This window comes from Urocampus carinirostris, chromosome 8, assembly GCF_059441175.1.
Source record: "Urocampus carinirostris isolate Australia breed hairy pipefish chromosome 8, RoL_Ucar_1.0, whole genome shotgun sequence".
Classification (NCBI taxonomy): Eukaryota; Metazoa; Chordata; class Actinopteri; order Syngnathiformes; family Syngnathidae; genus Urocampus; species Urocampus carinirostris.
In genome coordinates, this window is record NC_142356.1 from 39,487,859 (window position 1) to 39,500,849 (window position 12,991).

At 38.8% G+C, this 12,991-nt stretch overlaps 1 protein-coding gene across 2 annotated transcripts in view; it reads left to right on the top strand.

Annotated features, from left to right (window-relative positions):
* Nucleotides 1–12,991, top strand: part of kdm4c (lysine (K)-specific demethylase 4C) — a 57,213-nt gene that overhangs the window by 20,302 nt on the left and 23,920 nt on the right. For both annotated transcript variants that reach the window (XM_088342684.1, XM_088342685.1), the window contains exons 13-14: nt 685–875; nt 4,095–4,326. In XM_088342684.1, coding sequence (XP_088198810.1) covers nt 685–875; nt 4,095–4,326 — 423 coding nt within the window. The remainder of the gene's footprint in view (nt 1–684; nt 876–4,094; nt 4,327–12,991) is intronic.

Consider the following 12,991-nt stretch of genomic DNA (forward strand, 5'->3'; position numbering starts at 1 on the left):
AGAAACTGATATTTTTGCCCATTCGTCCTTGCAAAACAGATTGAGCTCAGTGAGGTTGGATGGAAAGCGTTTGTGAACAGCAGTTTTCAGTTCTTTCCACAGATTTTTAATTGGATTGACGTCTGGACTTTGACTTGGCCATTCTAACACCTTGATGTTTTTTTGGTGAACCATTCTATCGTAGCTTTTGCTATATGTTTTGGATCATTGTCTTGTTGGAAGACAAATCTCCGTCCCAGTCTCAGGTCTTTTGCGGTCCTGTATTTGGCTCCATCCATCTTCCCATCAATTTTAACCATCTCCACTGTCCCTGCTGAAGAAAAGCAGGCCCAAACCATGATGCTGCCACCACCATGTTTGACTGTGGGGATGGTGTGTTGAGGGTGATGAGCTGCGCTGCTTTTACGCCAAACTTAACGTCTTGCATTGTTGCCAAAAAGTTCGATTTTGGTTAGGGTTTCACCGCTTTGATCGGGGTTGGAATCCTGGGTTGGAATCCTGTTATAGAAATATGGTCAGGGAAATATTTTGACTGATCAATAATTGGCTAAATACGGCAACGTTCTACCATAAAACCTTATGTATAACACGCACCCAAACTTTTTTGTTTTTGTTTTTGTTAAAAAGCACTGCATTATGCAAATATATATGGTACTCACACACAATCAATGTCCACATGTCCAGACCTGGAGCCATCTGAAGCGAGTTTCGCCGACGAGGACGACGAACCCGAAATGGAAGCATGGGCCAAGCCGCTCATCCACCTTTGGCAAAACCGGAAAAGCTGCTTCACAGTTGAGAGGGAATACAACGCTCACGCCGCCACCATGGAGCCCTTTTGCGCCGTTTGCACGCTTTTTATGCCATATTATCAGGTAAGCTGAGTTTGGCATGGCCCCCTAAATGTGGTGTTTGTGTTTTCATTCTGACTTTAATTTTATTTTTAAAACAATGGCTTCAAAACAAGGTACAAGTTATTTTGTAATTTTTTCACAAAAAAATCCAAACAATTTTTTATGGATGTATTTCCCTTAAGTGGAGTGGGATCATGCGAGAGAGGGAAGCGTGCTCTGTTGCATAGCTCCGCTCACTCAATCAAATTGTTCTGTGTGCTTGACTAGCGTTTGTGGGTAATGCATACTTTTTTTTTTTAAATACCTTGGCGCTATTCGTTATTTGCATGTTTGCTTGCAGGAAGAAGGAAGTTATTTCATCTGTGGTGGTTGTGTATATATAGCATTTTTGACGATAAAGTTGAAGTTGAATCGGGATTCAAATTTCACAATATTTTCAAATTTAAACATGTTGGATTTTGTTTTTATTTTTTTCATACCCAGATTTATTCACAATCCTAAAAGCTTTCTTCTGTACTTAAATAAGCTATTCTATATGTATTTCTCCAAATCTTTAGACAATAATTAAATGAACCAAAATTAATTTAAAGTCCGTTATTCGAAGGGTTTTTGTTAAAATATATGCCTGCATGTACTTGACCAAAAAAAACCCTTCATATATATATTCTTGATATGTGTGCCTTGTACATCCAACCGTGTGCATTGATTGCAAGACAGTCACTCATTATGCATTAGCACACTTTAAATATTGCTGTCCTCTGACCTGTACTCACTTAGTTGGTGATGGAAAAATCAATATTGAGTACAGATCACTTTGTGTTGGACCTAACGGTGCCCCTTGCCCCTCCCGCAAGCAACCTCTTTTAGAAGAGATTTACTTCTTACAGGAAGTTGGATACTACTCTTAACAGATTTCAACCCACCTTAAAACATAGGGTTTTTTTTAGAGTGATGTTTAGTTTATTAATTCTGATATACTGATTTCTGGATCTTAGTTGGATAAAAGTCTAGTAAGAGAAAATTTGTGGAATTGTTTATTTAAGATAACGTTTTTTTCGCCCTGGCACATACTTTTATTCTCATTTAATTATTTCTTATTTTACGAAAAAAAAATTTCAAATACTAAATCTATTTTTGAAAAATGAGTAAAATTGTAAAATAAAGTTTAACATGGGCAACATATTATTATTTTGTACTTTTTCAAGTAAATTGTTTAGAAATAAAACCTTTTTATTTGACTGGCACGTGTTTTGTCTCAATTTGAAAATCACTTTAAATTTTCCTTATTAATTCAAACAAATAATTTTAATGGATAAGAAAACTGGAACCGAAACGTTAACTCCACTAATTCTGAAAATTCAGTTTATCTTAATTAAACGATTAAAAAAAATAAAATATGAAAACTATTATCTCAAATAAACACATTTTTACTATTTCTCTTTTTATTCTGTAAAAATCACCAAGAATAAAATGGATATAATAAGTCAGATACATTATTTAAAAGTAAAAATGTTAAACTAGCACCATCAATTTAAATATATTTTTCTTATTTTATTAATTCACACTATTATTTTAATTAACAACAAACACCTGAATATTAATAACAACTCTTAAAATTGTATTTTATTAAATAATTTAAAAAATAAATGACCTATATTCAAAAGACATATGGGTACTATGTTTTCTCATCTGGTACAAAAAAACAAACTTCATAAAATAAGTAAAATAAATCATTTCAAAGTTTATTTTACACATTTATTCAAACTAATATTTCTTCAAAAATATGAAAGATGACACCTTAATATCAATAATAATTGTGCCAACTATAAAACTAATTTTCTTATTTTACCAAAACAGTTTTTGAAAATAAAATATAGTTTATAAAATTAAAAAATGTTGAAAGCATTATTATTATTTAGGTATTTTTTCAATACCTCAAAAAATATTGTATGCCAACTCTAAAATAGCTCTTAATGTACTTATTTTATTTAAGCCTTTTTAAAAATATACTAGAACAATTATTGAGCAAAGGTGTGCAAGTCAAAAACATGTTTTACTTTGAAGTGCATCTTATTTGACTAAATTTGTATTTAGATAGATACCTTATTCATACCCGTAGGGAAATTCACCCTTCCAGCAGGATCCTTGTGTTGAAAATAAAACAATAATAAAGGAGAAGGAATATAATACATAAATACCCAATGTAAAGTTTTGATATAGTATTTAAATAGTGCTACATAAATTACACACTGTAATAAAAATAGGGTAATATGCAAATATGTGGGTGTGGTTTAATGTGGGCTTTTACTCCCCCGGGTGTAGTTAAAGAGCCTCATGGTGTGAGAAAGAAATGATCTCAGTCGGTCCGTGGAACAAGACTGTGACAGCAGTCTGTCACTGAAGGTGCTCTTCCGTTTGGAGATGATGCAGTGTAGTGGATGTGATGAATTGTCCATGATTGACCGCAGCTTTTTCAGTGCCTGTCTCTCAGCTTTTGTTAATTTTTATAAACTATTAGAAACAATAGTACCTAAATTATATATTTTTTGTCAATTTAAATCGTTTATTGTTTTGCCCATTTATTTAAAAACTGTTTTAATATGTAAAAAAAGCTATAGTTTTAGTAAAATAGGAAAACAAAAGTTTGCTGTTTATTACTATAAAATTTGGACTCAATGGCGTACCTGATTATAAGCCGCACCTAGTACATTTTAAAGGAAAAAACCTTTTGTACATACATACCAGCTCAGTAGCCTAGATGGTAGTGTGCCCGCTTTGAGACTGGGAGGTCGCTGGTTCGCGCCTCGGCCGAGACATACCCAATTGGTATAATGGCGGCGCCCTCTGGCTGCGGCTGCATCGGCTCGCTACAACGGGTCAGGTGTATCGACATTTCGTTCTGTGTACATTGTTACAAAGAATGACAATACAAAGGAAATTATTATTATTATTATTATTATTAAACTTGTGTCTTGGCATATATATTCCACCTGTCTCACTCTAACCTTTACTGCTCGGGATCCCCTGGTGGCCGTTAGAAAAATGCATAAATGAGCTGTATCATTGCATTAGCTGCAGGGTCAAAAGCTTATACTCTGAATGTTACTGTATCTCAAATTGAAAAATAATTCCTTTTTTGCCACCTGTAAATATATTTTTGGTAAAGTTGGGTGAAAATATTTAGGTATAAATCATGTTCAAAACAATATCACATGCACTTTTTTTTTTTTTTAACTCCAGGGTGAAGAAAAAACAGAGGATAGTTTCCCCAAAACGGCAGAAGATGGAACGGCTTTATCTTCTGCAAAAGATTCTGTGCACTGTCTAAAGAAATCCAAGCCCCTGATTCCAGAAATCTGCTTTTCCTTCCGTGAGCAAAACTGCCCTCCGACGCCGACCAATCCCCTGCTGCAGGATGACGGCACGTCCCCTTTGCTTTCCTGCCAGGGATGCTGCCTTCAAGTGCATGCAAGTACGTATCAGATACTAGTGTAAATAACATAAGTATTTTATCCAGTGATCGACTGATATGGGTTTTTCAGGGCCGATACCGATAGGATTATTAGCATTAAAAGGAGGCCTCCAACTGATATTTGGAGCCGATATTCATTTGCTGTTAAAGCGTAAAAATCGGCGTCAGAATTTTTTAATAATACAAAAAGAAACATATAATATTTGGTACGAATTCAAATAAAACTTTATTTAAAAGCGCTCTGAAACCTTTTACAGTAAATAAATTATAATTTCAACACGATTAACATGACTAATGTCTTAGACCCAAAACTAACATTGCAGAAAATACAATTGGGCTTAACAGCAACTCGTATAAAGGTACAAAAAACCTAAATAGCTCTCTAATTATTTCTTAGCGCATTTTATTTCACTTTGTGACGTTAGATGATTTTATCAAATTAATAAAATAAGAACAATGCCAGAGCCTGCGTCCTATATCAACAAATACTGTATACAGCTTTAAACATGTCTTCCTCCAGTAGTTGGTTAAGATTGTTGATGCTCAGTTTGACCTTAATCTTTTTCATAAGGATTGGTTTCAAAACAAGGTGCAAGCAGAGCTGTTTTGTAAAAATGTCACAAAACACTGCAAACAAGGAAACTGACATATTTGAGTGTGTGTGCTGTGGGCTTAGCTCCGCCCACTCCTACTGACCAACCAATCAAATTGCTCTGTGTGTTTGGCTTGAGTTTCTGGGTGTTTACAGTTTGTTCTGTGGGTTTTCCTCACAAAGTGTCTTAACATTCAACATGCATTTTTTTTTAATGAACTTCCATATCAAGGATTTTTAACAGATTTTCAAAATGAGGTATGTTGTTGTGACACCTCGACTGTAGGCTGGAGTTGGGCTGTGACCTTTATATACTGGACTGGGCTGCTTATAATACTCCCATTACATGTATTATGCACACACCAAACTGGACTCTGAGGTGTTCAGAATATGAACGCTTTAGACAAATTTAGCATGATCCGAATTCTATCTCCGAGCCATATGTACTCATGAAAAGAACTATATCTGGCTCGTGAGCCATAGGTTTCCCGACCCCTGCTCTAAGGTATCTTTTTTTCTGTGGCAAAACACAGAGCACGACAAGTAGGTTTATAGTTTCAAGTTTCCTTAGTTCCTTTACCACCCATTCCATCCGTTCACCATATTTTCCTTCTCGATTTTTTTGCTTCTTACAGGGTCAGTAGGTTTAATCTCTGAATCATTTTTCCCTTAAAATTCCACCCCGCTTTTGGGATTAAAAGTATATTTTTTCCCCAGTCGAGTGAACGAGGGTGCTTCCTCCCGTACTTCCTGCTCCGATCCACAAGTCTTTTCTCTGTAGACCTCCATGTGGAGATGCAGACACAAGACATTATTCAAATCCTTCATTCACTCACAATTCCTCCAAAATCTTAAATCCAAACACACTTTCAGATCCCTAAATGTTTGGCCCCGGGAATCCCCCTTACCTCGAAAAGTGACATAGCTTATCCATAAGACGCCTTCAATCCCCACCGTGTTGATCCCTCGCTGTTTGATCCGAGAGGAGCGTAGGTGTTACTTATGCGGTGCAGCCCTGCACATTTTGTATTCTATGCGTAAGGTTGCTCCACTTCCTCGCGGTTAGAAAGCGCGACAGCTTTTTGCTGCCACTCGACACTGATGACAAAACCACAAGTTTGCTTTCAAGGCTGTCGGCGAGGAAGGGTCGAAACCTCTCTCGCTTGTTGTTATGCGATCTCCGGAAAGGAAAGAGGTGAGACAGGACTGGATGTTTTGTGTGGTTCAGTGCTGGACGGCAGAGGGAAAAAGGTCATACACAAATTTTGTTTATTAGAAAATAAAAGGCCTCATACATAGCTATGGTACGGGGATGACAATATTACATTGTGAAGGACTTGCACAATATTGTGATCCTACAAAATACAAAGATCATTAAATCGTCTCTCAAGTCAATTCCAATCTGTTTCAACAGTCCCTGGAATGGCTTTTGTGCAGGGAGGTCCAAACTTTTTAGAAAGCGCGCTAGATTTGGCAAGCTAAAAATGTGTGAGAGCCAACTATTCACCCTTCATTCTTTGAACAGTTTATTCGCCGTGAAAGGTTTGCAGTGCTTGGTGAAGAGTGTTACGCATTATAGCTTGCATTTGTAGCTCACCTTTGTTGCATTTTCATTGGACTCGCAGAGTATTGTGAAAAAAGGCTGTTGTGCCGGTAAAACAGCTTACAGTTGCTTCATCTTTTTACAGCGTTCGTTTCCAGTTAGCTTGTTGTAGTCATCATGTTTTGTCTGGCAATGCCTCTTGATATTATATTCTTTGAAAACAGCCACAGTCTTTTGGCAAATTCGGCAGACGCAGTTGTTTCGTATTTCAATGAAAAAATACTCCTATTTCCAATGGTGCTAGAAGCGGCAACTTTTTTTTTTTTAATTTACAGTTGCCATGTCTTAAATGGGGTAGGCTAAAATTTTCTAATTAATGCTAAGAGTATTACAGCAAATGCCAGTGTCCTGGACCTTAGGGGCCGGTCACACAGCCGTTTGCGGCTGAATCACGGCTAAAATTTTGCGTTTTTTTTTGCCCGTGGTTGCCCGCGATGGAAAATGCGCAAAATTGGCCAACCCGCTGTTCATCGGTGGTATGCCCGCAAAACAGACGCCGGCGACTGTTCCGCTTCCTCATCGCGTCATTTCCGCGTCATTTTCTTGTGTGGACCACGGGTATAAAAGCTCCCGAGCCTGTGTTGTGCCCAAATCCGACTCCTACGCAACCCACCCCTCGCGTGAACGCGCATTCTGCTGCGATCGCTTTTGTTGGAAGCGTGCATTGACGTTGGTGACTTTTTCATCCGCGTTAACAAACGCATTTTGTAGAATACGATCGCACTTTATTGTTTAAATAAACGCGTTATATAGACTAGGATCTCCCAATTGTTATAATTAGCTCGCTTTATTGTTTTAATAAGCGTTTTATATAGAATACGATCGCTTTTGTTGGAAGCGCAGCAGAATGCGCGTTCACGCGAGGGGGGGAGGATTTATATACGGTGTGCATTACTGTTCGATTACTTTCACAACAAAAACAAAGACGGAATGGTTTAAGTTGTATTACATTCCCAACAAATGCAAGACAAAGTGGTTTTGGTTATATGTTCGCCATTACATTCCCTAAAAGTGATATAAAAGTAAGATAAAACGAGGTAAAAGTGGTTGTAGTAGCGAGGGGATGCAAATCTCGGCAGGGATGTATTTCTCGGCATAACACCGGGCTGTAGAAATCATAACCGCTCAAGACACAGTCCCGTGAAGATCAAGATTTCAAGCTATGGCACCGAAGAAGCCAATATGTTATTATTGTAATAGTTTTTCATTTTGATTTTATTATTTTGTTATGAAATGAAAAGAAATGTCAAGAAATAAAAATGGATTAAGACAAGGTCACTACGGTGACAGGGATCCATGTTCACCCCTTGACGTCTCGAGCACAACTGACGTGTGCTCGGCAAATCGCGCTGTATATACGCGGAGAAAGGCGTTTGACCGTCACACGCGTAACACGCTAATTTCACTTAATAACACCGCGATACAGGCGCAGAACATGCTATTACCATGCTCCACCCACGATTACCCGCTGAAATTTCCCGTCCTACCCATGTGTAACCACGCCCTGGCCGCGGCCAGAGCACGTCGTTCCGCGTCATTACCTCGTGTGCCGCCCACGGTTAACACGTGCTCAAAGTTTTGAGCAGCTCAAAACTTTTTTGCGCGGCCAACCGCGTGTGAATTTCTGACCGCGAGTAAAGCACTGCTGTATCTCGTCTATATGGCGGTCTCAAAGCGTCCAACAGCGCCCAACAGCGTCTGTTTCTGGTTCAGCCTCGATACGCCCGTGAAAGGCTGTGTACCCGCGCTCTAAAGAATTGAGCAGCGCAAAACTTTTTCGCGCTGCCACCCGCGCGCGAATTTCTGACCGCTTATTAAGCACTGCTGTATCTCGTCTGTATGGCGAGCTCAAAGCGTCCAATAGCGTCCGCCTCACAGGCCGAAATTTCTGGCCTGATTCAGCCGCAAACGGCTGTGTGACCGGGCCCTTAATTAGAAATGCATGCATTCTGTGGATGGCTGCGAACACAGCTGTCAGCCACTTTGTCAAGTCAAGTCATTTGTATAGCCCTTATTGGCGAACATAGTGGCTAGCTTCCCTTTAACCTTCAGCATCACTTTATTTATTATTGATAAAAAATTTGGCAACTAATGCCAGAGTTAGGGAGCTTAATAACTAATTTTAGCATTGTGGGAACGGCTATAAAATGCTGCAGCTAGCCACATTAACGGACTTCATTTCTTTGGTCGCTAGCTATGCTTTAGTTTTAGGTGTCAATAAAGCAGTTAATGTTTAAAAGTTTAGCAGATAGCTAGTGTCACACCTTTCTCTACCAATGCTACCATTGTTGACACGGCCCGAGAGGCTATTTCCAGGCATTGGTGCTTAAAGTCAAACAAAAGAAATTATGATAAAAAAATGTGCACTATTTAAACGATTGCTCCCCAAGCTACGGCCTATGGGCGGTATCACCCCTGCCAACAGATTTGATCTGGCCTGTAAGAAGATGCTGAGAGAAGCAGTATAAAAACGAGCAGTTTCTAGTCAATGATCTGCAGTTTTCAATATGTCCACAGGATGTCGCCGACTATGCAATGAATGCAATAAAACAATTGTGAAGTAGACCTATTGCATTGTGTTTTTCATGCAAATGATCAAATTCTGTGCTCAAAAATGAAGACATTACTTTGCTGTGACTCTTGCTATACTAACTTTATTTTTCAAAGAAAATAATTATTTTTGTATTTTGTGTGTTTCAAAACCAATTGGATAAAATGGTCCCTTTATTAACAAATAGACAACAAAACACTACTCCGAGCTTTAATGTTTTGAGTCAAGACACCAAGCACCTAATGCCCCCATTAAGCAGGTAGGCGCGCTTCATGTCTGCCTCTGGATATCGGTGTGTGGGTGTGAATGAGTAAAATGTGTAGTACACTGTAAAGCGCTTTAGGAGGACTTCAGTGACTTGAAAAGCGCTATATTAATGCAGTACATTTACCATAACTTGTGCAGGTGAATACAAAATATCGATTGGCTTATGTTATCTATCTCCCTCATGTATTGGCGAGGTATCTGATTTAAGACACTCTATCGGCATATGAAAAAATAGATACATCAGATTTTTTTTTCCTCTAGCACGGCCCCTGTGCACGTTTGCAAAAAAAGCGGCCTACGACTCAGTTTGCCGACCCCTGATGCAAAGTAATCCATGCCCAGAAAGTACATACATTTTATAAAATGTCAGGTGTTTTTTTTAAAGATATGAAAGCAAAAGATCCTGAATGTGTCAATTAGTTGCAAAAAATGGAGTTCGTAATTGTGTTTGGAAAAAAAACGTGTTATGACATTATAGCAATATCACCCTACCCCTAGTTGTGGTTGAATTTAAAAGCAGCATCCTGTTTTGAATAGACTTTCTTTCGCTTCAATTTTCTATCCCCCTTTTTTTTCTTCAAACCACGATACGTATTTGGTTTCAACTTGACACTTTCATTCTGTTCTGACTAACCAAGGACATAGATCAAAACGAGGGAATACAACATTCACACAAAGTGGCGGCTTTCATTGTGTGTATGTTTTTGCTGCTGTCAGTCAGACGTAATGCTTACAGAGAACAAAATGTGTGAATGGAAAAATATTGTCTCCAATGCCCGTTGCGGCGGGGAGTTGGTTTTGGGGGTGGAGTGTCTTGTCACGCAAAGAGCATTGATATGGAGATCAAGAATTATACCATAGCAAGTCCATCTTTTATGTCTTAGGTTTTTGTTTTCATACATTTTTGTGTTTTCCTTTTCATGCTGTAAAGCAGTTGTCCAAACCTTTTTTATGCCATGAACCATTTTTATATCTGGTAATATTATCGAGGCTCGGTCAGATGATGACACTAGCTTAAATAACAAATGATAATAATTGCCAAATTGCAAATCCACTGTGTAATCACTGGGCTAGGGATGTAAATGACATAGGTAAAGGCATAACCGTATTGTCAGGACTATAAGTCTCTCTGGATCATAGGCTGCATCAACAAAAAAATGCATAGTTGGAAGGAAAAACATGTGAAGGTTGGCACTGTAAAGTCACATTTTTCTGGGAAATTAATATGGGAAAAACCAACACCAAAAAGATGCATGTCATCTTGGAATACTTACTTACTTACTTATTGCTCCAGCGAAGGTCTGGGGGTCCCGTCCCTGTGCGTTGAGCCGACCAGATGAACCAGGTTTTTCCAATGCTGGCGGTCTTGTGCCAGCTGTTCTGCATCCTCTACGGCAACTCCGTGTTGTTGGAGGTCGCCCGCAACGACGTCGAGCCATCGAGTGCGGGGTTTCCCTCGTGGTCGTCTCCAGCCTGCGGCCTTTGGGTCAAACTGGAGAATGGCTCGTGTCGGATGGTCTGGTGGTAGACGAAGGACATGGCCAAACCAGCGGGTGCGGCGTTGTGCGACCAAGGAAGATGCTTGGGGCTGGCACGTGCGGGCTCTGAGCTCTTTATTGGAGACTCGCTGGGGCCACCTGATGTTCTCGATGGTTCTGAGAGCCCTGCTATCAAAACCATCGATTCTTGTGGCCAGGGTGTCGTTCAGGGGCCATGTTTCTGAGCCATAAAGCAGGATAGGGAGTACGGCGAGGTTGTAAATGCGGAGCTTCGTCTTGCGTGCGATGGTCTGGTGCCGCCAGAGTGGTTTCCAGAGAGACTGCAGAGCAGATGCTGCCAGGGCTCTTCTGCGGAGAATCTCTGGTTTTAGGTCCCCATTGTCTGTCACCATGGACCCCAGATATACAAAGCTCTTGACAGGCTCTACGATGTCGCTAAATGTCTTGGAATGCAATTTAAAATTTAATTAAATTAAAATGGAGAACACGGTATACTAACGTTACATGTACGTGTATATCTCAGACATGTTCATATACGTTAGTAATGACGAAACATCCATCTGTTATCTGCACCGCTTATCCTCAGTAGGGTTGCGGGGTTGCTTTAGCCCATCCCAGCTATCAAGACAGTGGGCAGGGGATACCCTTAAATGGTTGCCAGCCAGTCGCAGGACTCACAGCATATCATATCAAGAGTCATTCAGATAACTCCACCATATAAAGAACATGCTCACCAAACCATCAGCGTTACTGCGAATCACTAAATCCAATTAATTACAGTATCTATCCTCCGTGTCACTTTTCCTGGTAAACAACTCCCCTCACTTGGAAGGTAGACGAAAGATTCCTCCTGCTTCTACTTTGTGGGCAAGGTTGAAACTCAATGATATTGAAAAGTATAAGACAGACTATGAAAAAAAAAACGTATATCCGGAAAATACGCTACATTTAATCCAATTTAACAATTTTTTTACGGTACCACGTTGTTGGATACGCGGGGCAATGATTAAATTGTAACATTGTTATTTTTTATTTTGGTATTGTGTTTTTAGTTTCTGTTGTCAATACGTATTCACCAACATAGTCAATAGTGTGATGATGAGATCAAATTCAACGCTTTCACCGCTGAGACCCGGGTTCAAATCTCTTTGCATCCAATGATGTGTAAATATGGTCAGCAAGATTTTTCGACTGGTCAATCATTGCTGAAATAAAAACTCGCACGTATACCACGCTCTCAAACTGAATTGTTTTGTTCACATAAAGCGCACATTATATACGGAGAGAGCAGAAAAAATAAGGCAACTTTTATTTCTAAAATAATGTACATTTTATTTTTTTCTGTGCGACCCAGTTCCATGCGACCCACAGCAACTGGTGCCGGTCCGTGGCCCATTGTTTTCTGGCAGCTGCTGTATAGAACCTTCCGCTATAAAAGTTTTTTTTACGCCACACTAGGAGATTGCAACTCAAAATGATTCAGCCGCTTTACTTTCAGTGCAGCAAATTCTGTCCAGAAGTTCAATGAGGATCTCTGAATGATTCAATGTTGATCTAGATGACTAACGACGATAAATGGAATCCACCTATGTGTAAACCTTCTCAACGGTTCAACTACTAATTGATTAATTGGCAAATGTTTTTTCTTTTGTTAACCCAATGAACTTTCTTATTGATGTGCTTTTGGTTGAAAGTTTTTCAAATTCTCATTTTTAATTCTTAAATTCCAATTTCTATCCTCCGATCATCAATGTGTTTGATTAAAACTAGACATTTTGTCGTTTTAAGTGTGACGGTTTTTGAACCTGTACACCTATTTTAAAATAGTTTTTGGGGGAACATAAATGTGCATGTTTTGAGGATGAAAACAAATGATTATTACCTTTTCACATGACAGCAAAGACATTAAAAAACACAAAGTAGGCATTTGTTTTACAAATTATATTTAAGAAATTTTGCAATTTTTTTACATAAAAGCAATGATTCTATATGATTGACAAATTTAAAAACAATTACTCTTTAAATTTCTTTTTAACAAATCAGTTAGGGACTATTTACATATTGAACAACCAAAAATGAGTTTTGCAGCTAGATTTCTTTCTTATAATAAAATGCTGATATATAAAACACATTCGTTGAAATGAAGACATTAA